This window comes from Equus quagga, chromosome 10 (assembly GCF_021613505.1).
Source record: "Equus quagga isolate Etosha38 chromosome 10, UCLA_HA_Equagga_1.0, whole genome shotgun sequence".
In the NCBI taxonomy this organism is placed as follows: Eukaryota; Metazoa; Chordata; class Mammalia; order Perissodactyla; family Equidae; genus Equus; species Equus quagga.
Genome location: NC_060276.1, coordinates 45,528,575 through 45,545,453, shown reverse-complemented (window position 1 = coordinate 45,545,453; position 16,879 = coordinate 45,528,575). Strand labels below are relative to the sequence as shown.

General features: G+C 36.8%; 1 protein-coding gene across 3 annotated transcripts in view; it reads left to right on the top strand.

Annotated features, from left to right (window-relative positions):
* The window catches only part of DIAPH2 (diaphanous related formin 2), an 817,147-nt gene that overhangs the window by 424,886 nt on the left and 375,382 nt on the right, over positions 1 to 16,879 (top strand). For all 3 annotated transcript variants that reach the window (XM_046673034.1, XM_046673033.1, XM_046673032.1), the window contains one exon: positions 9,427 to 9,556. In XM_046673034.1, coding sequence (XP_046528990.1) covers positions 9,427 to 9,556 — 130 coding nt within the window. The remainder of the gene's footprint in view (positions 1 to 9,426; positions 9,557 to 16,879) is intronic.

Below are 16,879 nucleotides of genomic sequence, written 5' to 3'. Positions count from 1 at the left end.
GTTTTAATACGCTTTAAAGATAGACCTGCTTATATGTGTCCTGAAACTTTTCCTTAAGTAACATCCACACTGCTTTACCCCTTCATTTCTTCCATCCTTTCTATGAAAATCAGTTTCATCTCTGATAAATATACATTCTCCAGCAATTTGTGCAAGAAAACCTGGTGATCCTCCCGCACATTCTTGCTTCTTTCTGGAAGAGAACATTCTCCTGCAGCTGGCTGGATATTTACTCCTTTACTTTGCTCCTGATCCTTCGCTGTGCCACTTTGCAAGTTGGGTGTAAAATTGCTTTGGGAAGGGGCGTAAGGTCCACGGCTTTGTTCCTATATGATGTATGGTAATGCATTAACCTGGCCACGTTCTCACTCTTGGCCTTCAACTGCAGTGGGGTTGCTGACACAGGAAATGCAAAGTCGGAAGATGCCTGTGTCGTGGACAAGGGTGATGCTCCCTCGCCTTGCCCTCTTTTTCTTTACATTTACCTGCTGTAGTCTGATCTCTGCAGGTTCACATGAGTCAACCCTGTTTGCCATATGGATCAGGTGTTTGTTTCCTCAGAGCCAGTACATATTAGCACTCAACTGAGGACCAGTGAGATACATTAGCAAGGCAAGAGTTTGATGGAAAGCATTGAAACCTCATGTCTGCAACGGAAATTTGGTATTCTGATCAAAATTCTTGAGTAAATATTTAAGCAACAATTCAGATTTGCCAATAAGAAGTGAGTTTGCAGCTTGAGTTCGAGTTGGAAGGCCTGAATGATCTGCTCTGTTATCTAGTCCATCACTCTAATACACAGCAGACAAGACATGCTGCAGCATCACGTAAGTGTATTTTCAATACGGTTTTTAACAGTTTTAGGTGAAGGACGAGGGACAGTTTAGAAGACAGGGAGAATGTGTCTAGAATCTTCACAGCATGGGGCATACTCTTTGGGTCGTTTACTCTTGGATAAATAGATGGGAAATTATGACACAAATCAGTCTCATTTTTATATAAATTCATCAAGAACATTCAGAGGTATTCTGTCCTTCAGATGCCACAAATTGCTAGACAATTTGTCTCTAATTTTAAATGAACGCTAAGCTTTGAAATCATGTTGACGCTTCAACTTGTTATATGTAAAAGTGATTGTGAGAATACCTGGGCAGCAAGGGACAATTGCCAAACACCTCTTTGCCTGGAAATTTCCTTCAAAGACCTCTGGTGGTTCCCAAACTTCAGCATGCATCAGAATCACCTGAATGTGATACCAGGATGTTTTTTTTCTCCCCCATATGTTAAAATACAGATCGATGGACTCCACCCTCAGAGTTTCTGATTCAGTCGATTTGGGGTACGGCACCAAAATTTACATTTCTACCACGTTCCCAGGCGATGCTGATACTGCTGGTTCAGAGGCCATGGTTTGAGAACCACTGCAGTAGGCGATGCCTATCCATTCTCCTTTCTCACGATTTTTTCATTCTTATTTCTTCCGTTGTCCGATCCCTTCAGGCATAATTATGCTGAACTTATTCGGGACAAATAATTATAGTAACTTTTGTCACTATCCTCACTGTTTCCCAGCTGCCAGCTCTGCTGCTCCCCCCCCATTCTCTAATTATTATACAGAGTCAGTATTTTGAATAAATTACCTTCCGTGTTACCTCCTCTTTCCAGCTATCCATTCCTTTTTTCTTTTACACCCCTGGCACTGTATTGAAACCGCTTGAAGGTCACCAACGATTTCTCTAATCATCAAATCAGTCCTAATTATCTTTGGCCTCTCTCTAGCATTTATTCATTCAACATACATTTACTGAGCAAAATTAATATAGTCCTCATTTTTAAGGACTTCACAATCTGGTAGGTGAGGCTGATTGTGTAAACAAAATTATATATTGTGGAAGAAATGCTACAACTACAGTATATATAAATCACAATGGGAAAACAAAAAACAATTTATTAATTCTGTTCAGGGAAGTTGAGAAAGGCTCATTAGCACTACTCCCCCTGAATGACCCTTCCCCCAACTGCCACCCCTCCCTGCACACCTTTTCATCACCCATGACACTTAATTCAGTTCGGTATGTATTAAACACTCAGTGCACATAAGTTACCATGCTATGTTCTGACACCAGCTCTTATTAGCTGTGTGACCTAGGCCGAGCTACTTAAGCACTCTAAATCTAGTCCTTTGTCTATAAAATGGGCATATTAATAACTAACTCACTGAATTGTTTTGAGAATTAGAAAAAAACAAGGCATATAAGGCACTTATCAAAATGCCTGGCCCGTAGGCACATGATGGATGGGGAACAAATCTCCGTTCCCCTCCCTATTAAAGGAGGAATAGGATGCTCCCACCTGATGAAGGAAGGAGAGCATCTAAGGTCAGGCAGAGCAAGCAAGTGAGTAGAAGTCTTCACCCATTCGCGCATTCAACAAATATGTATTAAGTGCCTATTATGGGCCAGCCATTATTCTAGATGCTGGGTATATAAAAATAAACAAAACAGAACAAAAAGCCTTATACTTGTGTAGCTAACATTCTAGTGGAGAGAGATGTACAATAAATAAGTAAATACAATATATGGTACATTGCGTAGATAGTATAGTACATTCTCATTGAGATCATTGCTATGGAGAAAAATGGAAGAGGGAGGAGGTAAGAGGTGTTGAGAGAGTGGATTGCAATTTGAGATAGAGTGGCTAGGAAAGACCATAGTGAGAAAATGACTTTTGAGTATGGATCTTGAAAGAAGTGAAGAAACTAGCCATGAGATGAGTGAAAGAAAAACCTTCGGCAGAGACAAAGTGCTCACAAAGGCTCTGAGTGAGATGCGTGCTTGGTGAATTCAAGGAGCAACAGCTAGGAGGCCAGCATGGCTCCAGGGGGTGGTGAAGGATAGTAGCTAGAGATGTGATCACAGTGGCAACAGGGGCCCAGATCACAGAGGGACTTTTAGGTTATGGTAGTAACTTACTCTTTGTGAAGAGGTGAAGTTGAAATTGGCTGTCCTCACTTCTAATCTGGATGATGATCACGGTCATGATAATGTTATCTTATTCAATTCTATAAGTCTACGAGCAGATGTACTTCTCTAATGCCCATTTTATAGACGAGAAGGCTGTGACATAGAGTGTTTAAGTAACTTGCTCAAGGTCACACAACTAGTGAGTGGTAGACTCAAGGTTCAAACCCAGTTCTGTCTGAATCCAAAGTCTATGCTCAGTAACTATTCTGATTAGCAATTTGAACTTTACTAGATGAGTTGTCGAGAGCCATTGAATTTTTTGAAGGAAGGGAGTGACGTGGTCATAAGAATGTTTAAGAAGCACAGTTGGGTTAAATCATATAGGATAAAATGAAGCAGAGAGAATGGAATGGCCATGACCATCTTCTCATAGATTATCTCCACATAGCTACCACTTCTGTTTACAAAATGAGCTGCACCTCCTTCCTAAAGCCAGCTGGCTCTAGTCATCACTTCCTTGATATCAACATGATACAACCATTCTTTTCATCACTAGAACTTAAAACTTTTGGAAGCTTTGATTTTTTTCCCTTTCCCGCATCCCAAATATTTCTTTTCAGTGACTTAATCCTGTTTGTCTTCACAAAGTGTCTTGAATTTGTCCCTTCTTTGCCTTTTTTACATATACCCTAGTTATCATTTAAATTATATCAGTCGTTGACATTTGCCACCAAATTAGTCTCCTGCGTTGTCTCTTTTCTGTATAATTTTGTGTCTTCTCCTAAGTTCTGAGCTCTGTGATGTTTCAAAGGTACCACGCATCATTTACCTCTGAGCCCTGGTGCCCAGCACAGTCCCTAGCCCTCAGTGGATAACGAGTGTGCTTCTACCTTCATATTTACTTTGCTCCTAACCTGCTTGCCCTCACAAACATATGGTGCTCCATTTCCAGAGGGGCACACTGTAACTCGATTCTGGCGTTCACTCCCACCTAACTCTCGACAAATATGGTGTCCGGAAAAGTCTGGGCTTTATAGTCAACCTCTGTGTGTATATATATACATATTATATATATATGTATATATGGGTATGTGCACACGCACACACACACACACACACACACACACACACAAGAGTAGAGTTTTAATTTAGAAGTATTGCTGTATAGCCCACACAAGAGGGAGCTTATGTGGGAAAAAAATCTTCATTCAGAAACATTTATTGCCTACCTGGTATGTTCTAGCAATCTCTTAGGTACTGTGGATACAAAATACTAGTGAAACAGGCTCTCTACCATTGAAAGAGCTTGTATTGACTAGAAGAAACTGTGTTGAAATGTTTACAGTGAAGGAACATGGCAAAATAAGGCATTAATTACTCCTAAGATAGAGAAGTCGTCAGAAAGGAAGTGGTAGTTGAGTAGTCTTGAAATATGAGTAGATATTTACTTGGCAGGTAGAAAAAAAAGGAGGGAGAATGAGGGGAGTCTAGACAGAGAACAGACGTACCAAAGCACAGTAGCACGACACTGCATGGTATGTTCAAGCAATTGTAATCAGACTGAAGAGAAGGGTTTGCAACAGAGAGCAGCAGGGGCCAGGCTAGAAAGGTAGGCCGGGCTGGCCCCATGGCCGAATGGTTAGGTTCGCATGCTTGGCTTCAGCGGCCCAGGGTTTTGCTGGTTTGGATCCTGGGTGCGGACCTAGCTCCACTCATCTGGCCACGCTGAGGCGGCGTCGCACATAGCACAACCAGAAGGACCCACAACTAGAATATACAACTATGTACTGGGGGGCTTTGGGGAGAAGAAGAAGAGAGAGAGAGGGAAAAAAAAGAAAGGGCACCTGACAAAGGGCTTCGTGTGCAAAACCAAGAAGTTTGTATGCTTTTCCAGGAGATGAGGGGGGCCTTTGCAATGGAAACTCCGAATGGATTCTAATTATCCTGACAAAATTAAACATTTGAAAAATAACGTCTGTGTACAGAGGTTAAATTAACTGGAACTGTTTGGTTTAGAGAACAAGACACATGAGAAAGAAACTTTCAGTCTGTGAGAGGTGATTATACACAGGATAGTGACCAGTTATTTTCAGTTCCCACTGAGGACAGAGCGAGAAGAAAGAGGCTTAACTCTCAGCAGAAGGGAAAATTATCTACAGAAGGGGTCCTTCACAGAAAGATTGAGTGTGACTGGCGTAGATGATTAAAATGTTGTTGTCTCAGGCTCTCTGGCTGTGTGCTGGCTTCTGTGTGCTCAGGCAGCCTGATTTCAAAGACAGGGCAAAGACTGCAGGTTTTCAGGCTCGAATGAGAGTATTGGAAATAAAATATCTTTTATATGGCAATTAGGTACTCAGATGCTTTGCTATCTGCCTAGCTAAAGGTTTGGAAATGTCTTTGAACATGTCGAATATAGGTATTATCTTTCATAATATACCACTCATATGTATTAGAAAAAAAGAAGTGATCTGAATAAGCTAGAGAAATAGGTGTTGTTCTGTTAAAGGTATTTTGTATTCATGTACCATTTCAGAAAGTTATTAAAGATTAGATAGATACAATTAGTATAAGTTCAGTTATTAATCTTTATGTGTAACATTTGTTGGTCAGATGATTACAATTAAAACCGCTGTATGCTTTATTAACTGATGGCACTTTAGTGAATATAGTGTGTTATTCTTATTTTGATGATTATTTGTTGGTAACTCAGCTTAATAAAATAACATAAAAGATTTTTAGCTTTTTCAAATATTTCCAATTTCTGGAGCTGCTGTTTGTGTTTTTATTGTTTGAAAATATATACAAGACAGAGGATTATAGAGTGACCATTTTGTTCATCCTTTTGCTTCTCGTAAAGGGAAGTCATCTCTCTGTCTCAGAGCCCCACCTGACTGTGCCTGGTGAGAGGGAGCGTGGGAAAGCACAGGCAGGGGTGCGAAAAGGCACTTGGCTCCTGGCTGGAGCAAACCTTGAAATGCTTATAGTATAGCCACCACTGAGACTTAGGTAATCTGGACAAGTATTATTGGAATATTTAATGTTTATGTGAAATTAACATAATTTCGAGTTAATTAGCTATCAATGGAAATCAATTTTATTTCTTAATAAATTAACCCAAACACTTTGGAAGTGATTTGCACATACTCAGATTGGATTATTCTTATACTACCCCAAGAGATGTATATATCCAACTGGTACACTTGGAAGAGCAAATTATTGGATAAATGCCATTAACCATTAGAATCGATGAAGGTGAATGTGCTTATTTGCCTGCTGTGCTGACACTGAACACAATAGGTCCTGAGAGAGACAATGGCTAATGTGGGAATGGTGTAGATGCAGTAAGAAAGACTGAAGACATGAAAATACAAAGTAAATAGACTTTAATAAGTAAAAATTCTTTCCCCTTATATTTTACTAATATATATTTATTGTAAAATGATTGGTCTAAGGATCATACACATAGAGAAAAATAAAAAAGATCACATATTTTTCATGATTATTTCCTGCCAGTTTGAAACATTAAAATGGACTCTGTGTGAGGTTTTTTAAAAAATAAATATTATCATACAGAGTCAGCAATTCGTCTCTCATACCAACTAGGTCATTTCTCAAGTTGACAAGATAGTTGCTTGGCCATGTTTGCCCATGCTTCGAAAGGAATATTACAATTCAAAAAAGTATGGGGCTGGCCCAGTGGCGTAGTGGTTAAGTTGGCATGCTCCACTTCAGTGGCCCGGGGTTTGCCAGTTCGGATCCTGGGCCCAGACCTACACACCGCTCATCAAGCCATGCTGTGGCAGCCCACACAGAAGAACTAGAAGGACATACAACTAGCATATACAACTCTGTACTGGGGCTTTGGGGAGAAAAAAAATAAAGGTAAAAATAAATAAAAATTAAAAAACACATAATGTATTCTTTCTACAACCCTTTCTGATTTTGACAAAGATACTAAGATATTTATTTAACTTAAATGTTATGCTTTATTTACCTTTCTAAAATGGAACCATTGACTCTACCAAATTTCTTCATAGAAACTAAATTAATGGACCTGATTCTGAATGAATATTTACCAATTAAAAACAATTTTTGAAAATTAAGCACTAAGTATGCATGCCAAAAGCTAAAGTTTTAAATCACCCATAAGATTGACATATGAGCACATTGCTATTTTTCTCTTTTTGTGTTTTCCTTTCCAGTGTTGGCCATGTGCCTTTGTTTAAGAAAAAATTAGAATATACTTATACAATTGGATATCCTGAAAAATTAGATGGGTTTTGGGGCCAGCCCGGTGGCACAGCGGTTAAGTTCACGCATTCCGCTTCGGTGGCCTGGGATTTGCAGGTTCAGATCCCAGGTGCAGACCTATGCACCACTTATCAAGCCGTGCTGTGGCAGGCTTCCCACATATAAAATAGAGAAAGATGAGCACAGATGTTAGCTCAAGGCAAATCTTCCTCAGCAAAAAGATGAGGACTCGCAGTGGATGTTAGCTGAGGGCTAATCTTCCTCAAAAAAAGAAAAAGAAAAAAAGGTGGGTTTTTGTTGTTGTTTTGTATATGCATTTGTGTTCTTTTTTTTCCTTTGGTCTTCACAGAGTTCATAAGATATAGATCAATTTTCTTTCTTTTGGGAAGATGTACCTTTAATTTTCCCTAAGCACCTAATGTTTTTAGGATTTAGGAGTTCAGGTAATTTGTAAGAAAAAAAGGAAATGTTAATTTCTTTATTATTTGGGACATCCAGCATACTCTGAAAAGGATGCTCTTTGTGAACATAACACCATCATCTCAGGTAAAAACCTGTCTTTAAGAAAGTGAACCTCCCATTGATTCCTCTACAGCTGCAAGCCTTACTTAAGATAAATTGCCCTTGAGGTTTTTGTTGCTTTTTGTTCTTATAGTTTGTCCTTGAATTGTGTCATGTTAACCTTGTAGTACTTAAAAGTATTTGATGGATCAGCATGATAATGGGAAGTGTAAAATATTTTACTTTTGTGGGATAAAGTAACCCAGAAATTCTAAAAGAAATCATTGTGACCACTTGAACTATCTACCTCCTGCCTCCTGTGGCTGTTTGTTTTGAGCCTTGAGACTAATATTTCTTTTAAGTTGTTTATATCATTGGGAGGTAAACAGTTGTTAAGAAGCTGTAGCACAAAAGAGATTCAGAATGGACTTGATTGATTAAATGCGATGTTTCTTTTTTCTTAGTCACTAAAACAATAAGGATGAAATTACTCTGAAATTACCTAAATATCCTCCACAGCCTTTTCATAAACCTGTTTGTGAAGAATACTCATTTATTCTAAACAGAGTAATCCTTAAAGCTGAAAACCCCGAATCAGTATGAACATCAGTGGAAAAACCCATCATCTAAGGATTATAGAATTAAAACATCCAATAGAATGAGAAAACTTGATACTTTATGCTGTATTTATCCTTCATTTTTAAGCAAATCCTTGATTTCATTTTCAGCGTAGTCTAGTATGAGAGTTATATTAAAGAAAGCACTTAAATTCTCATCATAGATTTTTTTTGTCCTATACTTTAAAGATTTTTATCATTGTAACTGTAGCATCTCTTTCCTAGTGTTCCTGAAAGGGAAATACAATATGTAAGCAGACAAATAAAATTTGTCATTTTCTCAAGATTGTGTGGTCAGATTCTGTTTATAAATTAGCATAAGAAGTCTTCAGTTGTTCTTTTTTGATGGCCCATGCAAGTAAAGCAGGGTAAAATATGCTTACTCTTTTACATTAATTTGCATCCATGATGGCTAGAAATAAACATAACCTCACAAAGGAAACCAGCTTCCAAGACTATATTTCTGTGATAAACTCTAAGAACAGAATGCTGATAACATAAGCACACATTAACTTGGACTATTATTATCGGTGCTTAAATGAATGCTCTTTTCTCATGAAAAGAATAGTTCATTTTACCATAATAATTTAGACAGTTTTAAAAATATAGATTAAAGTTTAATTTTTCACTTTTTGGGGTTGCCTTTCTCACTTTTAAAATATGGAGTTCATGGGGCTGGCCCTGTGGCCGAGTGGTTAAGTTCGTGCGCTCATCTGCAGGCGGCCCAGTGTTTCGTGGGTTCAAATCCTGGGCGCGGACATGGCACTGCTCATCAGACCATGCTGAGGCAGCGTCCCACATGCCACAACTAGAAGGACCCACAACTAAGAATATGCAACTATGTACCGGGGGGGCTTTGGGGAGAAAAAGGAAAAAAAATAAAATCTTAAAAAAAATAAATAAATAAAAATAAAATATGGTGTTCATTTTAAAATCCAGAACATTGTTACTAGACCTCATTAGGAACCTAGCTCAAACTTTTATTTTAAATTAGTTCTCATGAATTGAGTTCATTCATTCATTTCACTTGTTTAAGAAAAAAGTCTATATTTAGATTACTAAAAAATACTAAAAAATTTGTTATTTCATTCCAGATCAGAGATACTAAATCAGCAGATCAAAAAACAACCCTCTTGCATTTTATTGCTGAAATTTGTGAGGAAAAATACCGGGATATCCTGAAATTTCCTGAAGAACTGGAACATGTAGAAAGTGCAAGCAAAGGTAATTGATTTGTAACTGCTTTGAGACTATTTCTTGCCTAAGTATTATATTTTAAATGATAGGATTAAATAATCTATAAATATGAATCGTTTGTTTTTCTGTTTGTTTACTGATATAAGAAAAGCAGGAAGATAGTTTCTGTTGCCTTATGTTTGACAGCACAGTGCATTTTAATGACTTGCTTTTAATTTACTTTATTTTTTTAATACTGCTAGGTTATCGAAGCTTTCATATCTCTGATCAGATAGTATGTTTCTTCATCCATTTCATAAATACTGGAGTGTATATTATTGGCAAAGCAACCATAATACTAGCGGGCTTTTGGTGATATCAAAATGATTGTGAAACAGTTCTTACTGGAATATGTTTAAAATCTAGAAGGTAAGAAAAGACATAGATACAGATACTTTATAAGACAAGGATGAATATGAGAAGTGCCACATGACAGGCTAATGATGAGAGAGTAAGAACTTTTGAATGGGTAGGTAAGAGAAGGCTTCATGGAAGAGGCCAAAAGAGTGAGGATTGAGGATAGGATTTTTGTAGACATGGAAAAAGGGGCATGCTTTCCAGAGAGGACACTATATGAGCAAGGCACAGTGGCAGAATTTGTTAGGATGGGTGGAAGAGTAGTTGACTGTGAGGCTGGAGCAATAAGGTGGCCATCTCAGAAACTTCCATGTCATGCTGAGCAGTCTGGTCTTGTTGTGGTAGGCGGCAGGGCATCATTGAAGGACTAAAATGGGCAAGACTTGGCACCAGTGAGGAACTGGAGAGGGGAAACAAAAATGTCTCCACGATTTTAATTTGAGCTTTTTAGCTTTGTTGGTTAGTGAGTATTGTCAACTCTTGCAATAAGTTGAAAAGTGAAAGAAAGGAGGAAGGATCAAGGAAACATTTTTTGAAGCTGAGATTATAAATGTGGAGAAGTACATTTCCCTCTTAGATAAGTATGTCATAAATCTTATATTTGAAATTGCACTGTAATAATTCCATTTCTCTATAACTCTGAGGACTTTCAGTAAGGACTCAAAAGCATATATGTTTCCCAAGTTTATTACAAACCATATAAACCTGTTAGTGTCTTTTGAAGGGGGGAAAATGTGTCTATAAAACCCAGAATATTGTTTGTGTAATATTGTTCAGTGGTGATCTCTGCTGGTCTGGTATTGTCAATCAAATCTTCAACATATTTTTTTAATTTAATCCAATGTGCCTCATTTTGTGGTCCAAGGACCTGAATAACACTAGGAGACAGAATATGACCCCATAGTACTAGTTATTTTCTTCCTGTTTATTAAAAAAACTTTATAATATAATGGAAAATTATACTCACAACAACTATAAGAGCAACTTTCTGGCAATTGCTTTTCTAAAGAACTATATCTTGCCCCTTGGATTTAAAAACGCAGCTTTGTGACCAGAGCATATTTACTAACATGTAACTAATGTGGACTAATAGCAACATTTAGAAAATTTGTATTATAATTTGAAACATGAAAAATGTCAAAAATAAGACCAATTCTGAAATTAGATCATTTCAGTGCTAATATAACTTTTTGATCGCCCTCTACCGGAATTTTTCCTACATTTTATTTATTCAATATGTAGATTCAATTTCCGGAAGATTTTGAAAGGAAGTATATCAAGAATATGTTTAAATAAAATGATCTATCAATTTGATGATGATGATTTTTCATTCTTGCCTTGAGCATACTTTACCTGAATATATCTGATAAACATAAATATTTTAGTTGAAATAATCTGGAACAACTGTAATGAAATCTGGAATGAAGCTTATATCAGCTTTGATTTTTGAATCTAAATACCTGTTTCTCTATATCTATATCTATGTCTGCTTCTATGTGTGTATCGTATCACATCCACTTTTAGCCACCACTGCTATTGATGAAGTGGCCTATAGAGCACAGCCTTTTGAGTTAGACATTGTGAAGCTCTAATCCTAGCTCTATTACTTATTAGTTCTATAACCTTGAGCTAGTACTTTAAACTTCCAAGTTTTTGTTTCCTCATCTGTAAAATGGCAATGATAGTAACAATAACATTAAGTGAGTTAACATATTCAAAGCATCCGTTAGAAGGTTTGGCACGTAGTAACTATGCAGCTGTTGCTATACCACTATCTTTATTATTAGTAGTAGTAATAATAATTATCAATATACTACTGTGAATAGTATAGTTGTTGCCATTGTCTTGTTGGAAGGGAATAATCTTAAGGGTACCTATGGTTCTGCCAGGCTCAGCTCGGTATTTATTATATTCAGTTCTATTTATTTGTTTCCCATGCCTGGGCTTTTGGTAAATCCTTTTGTATTTTTCTTTTGCAATATTACCAACTTCTTTGTCCCAATCCATTTCAAGAGCAAAATCTGTCTATTGTATTTTGATTATTTTTGCTTTTGTGTATTCTTCCTGGCAGTGTAGTCAAAAGACTGTTGCCAAAAATCCTCTTCCGATCTCCCTGTTTCGGCCTCAGCAATCCCCATTCTCAAGTTATTTTGAGTAGTTCTTTCTTTTTTTTCCTTATGAAATTCAGACTCAGAGTTCTCAACTCAAAAAGTTCTTAAGCACATTCCACCTGCTTGCAGCTCTCTTTCATTTCCTCCTAGTTCTCATTTCACTGCGCCCGGACATATTTTCTCTTGAGCCATTTTGATTCCTTTCTAATAATCCTGTCTCCGTGTACGATTTCATGCTGCGTCCCGTGCCTGGAAATGTCCCCTGCTCTGTCCTCTAAGACAGCTGACTATCATTTGTCAAATCACTGTTCAGAATCTCTTTCTTTCTTTCTTTTCTTTTTTTAATGTTTTGCCGCTAAAGCCTTAGGAGAAAATACTTTTGAATTTAGTCTGTAGGAAAAAAACAAAACATGGTGAAAGGTCAAGTCATTTACCTCTTATTGATAGTTGAATACTTTTCCTTGGTATTTGAGTCTAACTTGTCTTGTTTGCTTAATATACATTTCAGTCCTGTTTGAGTCACATTCTGTCACCTTCAGTACTGTGTAAGGCATGTATGTATTGACAGTCAACCAGAAAATATAAAAGTAGGTCAACGCTATATAATTCATTTTATTTCATAATGGACTATCTCCTTGTGAATGATCACCTTCAAAAACAAAAACGCAGAAGTACCTTTCTTTTTAACCTGGAGGGATAGAGATAAAATGAAACTAATTCAGTTAATGATTGAATTATATGAGTCATATTTAAAGAACAATTGTATGAATACTAATGCCTTTTTTCTCCGTTTTTGGATTATTAGAACCGAGTACTTATTTTGATAGAGTAAGGATCTTTTCTGCCTGATATAGCAAATAAATTTATTTCAGTTAAGTGCTAAAGTTACAGGCCTCAAATTAACTGACACAGAGAAGAAAACTACCTTAAAGTGAAAGGAAAACCTAAAGAAGAAAATATGTGGGATCCATGGAAAAATTTATTGTATAATTGCATTTATTCCTTGTAAAGCTAAGCTTCTAAAATTGTGTGCGTCTTGGAAGATGCAAAGCTGTGGTATAAACGTAGCATATTTTCCTAGAGCTCTGTAACTCAAAGATATTGGGGAAAAACACATCATTTTTACATTAAAACAGATATATATTATGGAGTAGAATGCAAAATCCACATGAATTTTTAAAACAAAACAGATGACTTCAAAGAAATTTCACACTCGGAGCAGATCCCTAGGGGTGTGTGTTCAATTTTCTCTTCCATTAGGGGTACTTGGGTGGGAAAAGTTTATAAAGCATTGCCTAAAAAATTATTAAGTGGTTTGGTTTTCTTTTGGCTTCACTTCTTTATTTATCTATTTAGTTTATTGCAGGGAGCGGGGAGGCGAGCAGGCAGGGAGAGGAGGAGTAGTGCCTGACATTCTCGTAAACAGAGATTCTCATAGTCCTTAGGAAGTTCGGAATCAAACAGTACAGTGTAATTTTATTACCACTGAAATTAATACAATAATATCACTCTGGGCATTTTATTCGAGGTTAAATTATAAATCTGCAGGTCCTCTCATTCATGTGTGACATACCAATGAGTCTTTAGAGGGAAAAAAAGTGGTTGCTATAGAGACTCTGATGCTTTTAAAATATTGAAAGTACTTTTGATAAAACCCAATTACCTTTTCGCCAATGATTCATTTTAAAGATTGTACATGTATATATATGATTGTGTGGAATAGATATATAGATCTCTATTGTATGAAGCATTGCTGGTTTACTAGACATATTTTATAAATCCTTTATTGTTTTATTCCCCCCGTGGCTATCACTTCAACTTTCAGTTTTGAGGATTTTTACAGTTTGATTTAAAATCTCCGGAGTTTTATAGGTTGGCTCTAGGGATTAAATCAAAAGGGTTGGTAAAGTTTAATTAAAACTATTCCATTCAACAGGGAAATACTATATTAATGTATTTGAAGGCACTATTAATCCTAAGGTTTGACATAAATCTGAAATGGGTTTCACTTCAGTTAAATTAGGGCCGTTTTACAAAATAAAAGCTCGTTAAGTTTCCCTCCCATAAATAGTGTTAATTTCTTATTCATTAAGTCAATTATTATAAATTTTGATGACCAACTCTACCTTTTGATAGCAGCTGTCTTTCCATGTCATGTTAGTAGCTGATTAGCTATTTATCCACTCTGGCTTCTTCATAGAATTAATAATGATTAAAGTTCAGATTAGAGGATATATTATAGGGAAAAATCTATGAAATAAAAAAGAAAAAGAAAAACGTAAAATAGCAGCAGTGTCAAAAAGTTGGGGGAACGAAACAAAACAAAACATTTTCCGAACCTCCAGAGCTGGCTGCTGAAAGGTACCCAAGATGGCATTTAGTCCAAGTGCATCATTTTACAGCTAAAGAAACTGAGGCCCAGAATGAGGAAAGAATTACCCACCATCACACAGCTGGGTGGGAGAGTCAATGAAGGTTGGCAGACCTTGTGTAGAGTTATTTTATAACATATATTTCAGCTCCATTTTTACTTCCTTTGTGGTCTAAAATATACAGCAGAGATTCATGCTCACATATTGGAAAACACATAGAAAGTAAACGCTGACCAAATAAAAGACTTACTGGAGTGTAAATGCTCCTGTTTCTAGGTAGTGGTCCACAGTCTCCCTTGCCCCATTTTGACAGAATTACCCGCTCCTTGCTCTGCGTCACAGCAGCATTTTAGCCTTATTAGTAATATAGCACATACCACATTAGCATTTTGTATTTAATCGTTTGCTTCTCTCTGTACCTCCTAGATTGAGTTCCTCAGTGACAGGGAACATGCCCCGTTTTCCCTACCATCTGTGTTTGCACAGCATCTCAGAGAGAAGTCACTGCTCAATAAATGTTTATTAAATGGAATCGTTGCATGTCATTTCAGTACAGCAAACATATTTCAAAATAAGACATTGTGGGAAGTTGGCAAATAGAGAATAGCAACCTGAAAATTACTGTTTGCTATAAATACGAGAGGAGAAACAAGATAAGTTAGAATAAAGAGAACATTGGGACTCAACAGTGTTTCCTGATCCATATTTTACTTCTTTCAGGGAGAAAGTTAAAATTGGAAATAATTGAGCTAATAACGGGGAGAATTTAAACTTATGGAGGCCACCAAACCATAAAAGTTCATGGTGAACAGTAAGAATTATAAGTCTTGTAGGAAGTAATGGCAGCTAACTGTCTCAATGTGATATCTAACTAAGCTGAAACGTCTATCTTTTATTCTATGCCTGAAAAAAAATTACTTTTGTATTGTCTACTCTTAGTTTTATTGAAAAATCTTTGAGTTATGGAACAAAATCCTACTATTTTTAGAGCAGTTCACGTACAGTGACTCATAGGACCTGAGGTGTGAGAAAATATAAAACTGGAGGATTTCCTAGCAGATTTAAACTTTGGGTTTTAGTCTTTTTAGAAGCACAGGATGATAATATACCAATGTGACAAAATGTCAGTAGAACTGACCTTACTTAAATGTTAGCAGTCTGAGTGAAACCGAGTACACATCATACCAGTACATCATTTTAATAAAAAAGATTGTGTAGCCTCCCTTGGACTTTTTCATAATACTGTTTTAAATAACTTAATTTTTGCTGAATGAATTGGACTCTATCATGCAGACACTATAAATAGCTTATAGAATTTAGGGGAATATTGAGTTTTAGGGAATCAAATTCATCAATTTTCCAATTTATTATACTTCTTTCTTCCTTACTCTCACCACATCACTCCTAGTTATTTAACAAAGTGAATTTCTTTCAAATAATAGAAACAATGAGCGGTCTAAAACATGCATGAAAATTGGGCTTTCAACCTGAAATGTCAAAAAGGCTTAGGAAAGAAAGATGTTTTCTTACTGGTCAGTAATCTAGTCGTTACCAACCAGTGTTTTCAATTCATAACATGTAAACACTCTAGTTCATTTTCATTTCTAGAGGAAACTCTTTGTTGAAAACGTTAATATCTTCAGGTAGCCGTGAGAGGAAGCAGAGACCTTGGCCATTTGGATTTGAGTTAAATGTTTCAACATAAATCAAAAATTTGTTATAGACTTATATGGGTACCTTAGCTTTTGCATCCCAGAATCCTTGTCTGCTAGAGAATCCTATGCATAGCTTATCTGTCTCACACCCTTGCCCCGCCTGTCTCAGAGCCTAGGCTTCTGGGCTTTTTCCAAACTGAAATGCCATGCCCTTCTCTCAACCCTTTTGAGCCCTATATATCTTTTTGAAGGCCCAGCTTAATCTCATCCCTCTGTAAAGGCTTCCCCAACCGTTATGGTTTACGATGGTTTCTCACTTCCCTCCTCTACCATAGTACTTAGTGGAACTTCTTAGTTTGGTACTTGATCCTGTACTCTCTTGCATCTCAATATAAGGGTTTCTGTGTTTGTGGTAGCATCCTGGCATGATGCTTTCTGAAATAATGTGTGATGTCATTAGTCTACTTTTTCAGGACAACATCTAACACCGTATTGATATAGTAAATTTAGCTCAGTGAATGTTTATTGCACATCCACGTGATCCGAGTTGCTATCTTTAACCTCACAATGAAACTTTTTGAAAACTTAAATTAACTAAAATGTATTTGCAGATATTTAATTCCAAGTTCTTACATATTTAGCAACAAGTAGAAAACCAAGTCTTCAAGGAGGGTTCTTTAAAACTGATCTATGGTGTTAGAAATCACTCTAATGGTTACTCATGGGGGGTTAGTGACTGGAAGGAATATGTGACGGCTTCTGGGGTGCTGGTCATGTTCTGTTTCTTGATCTGGATGCTGGTTACATGGGTGTGTT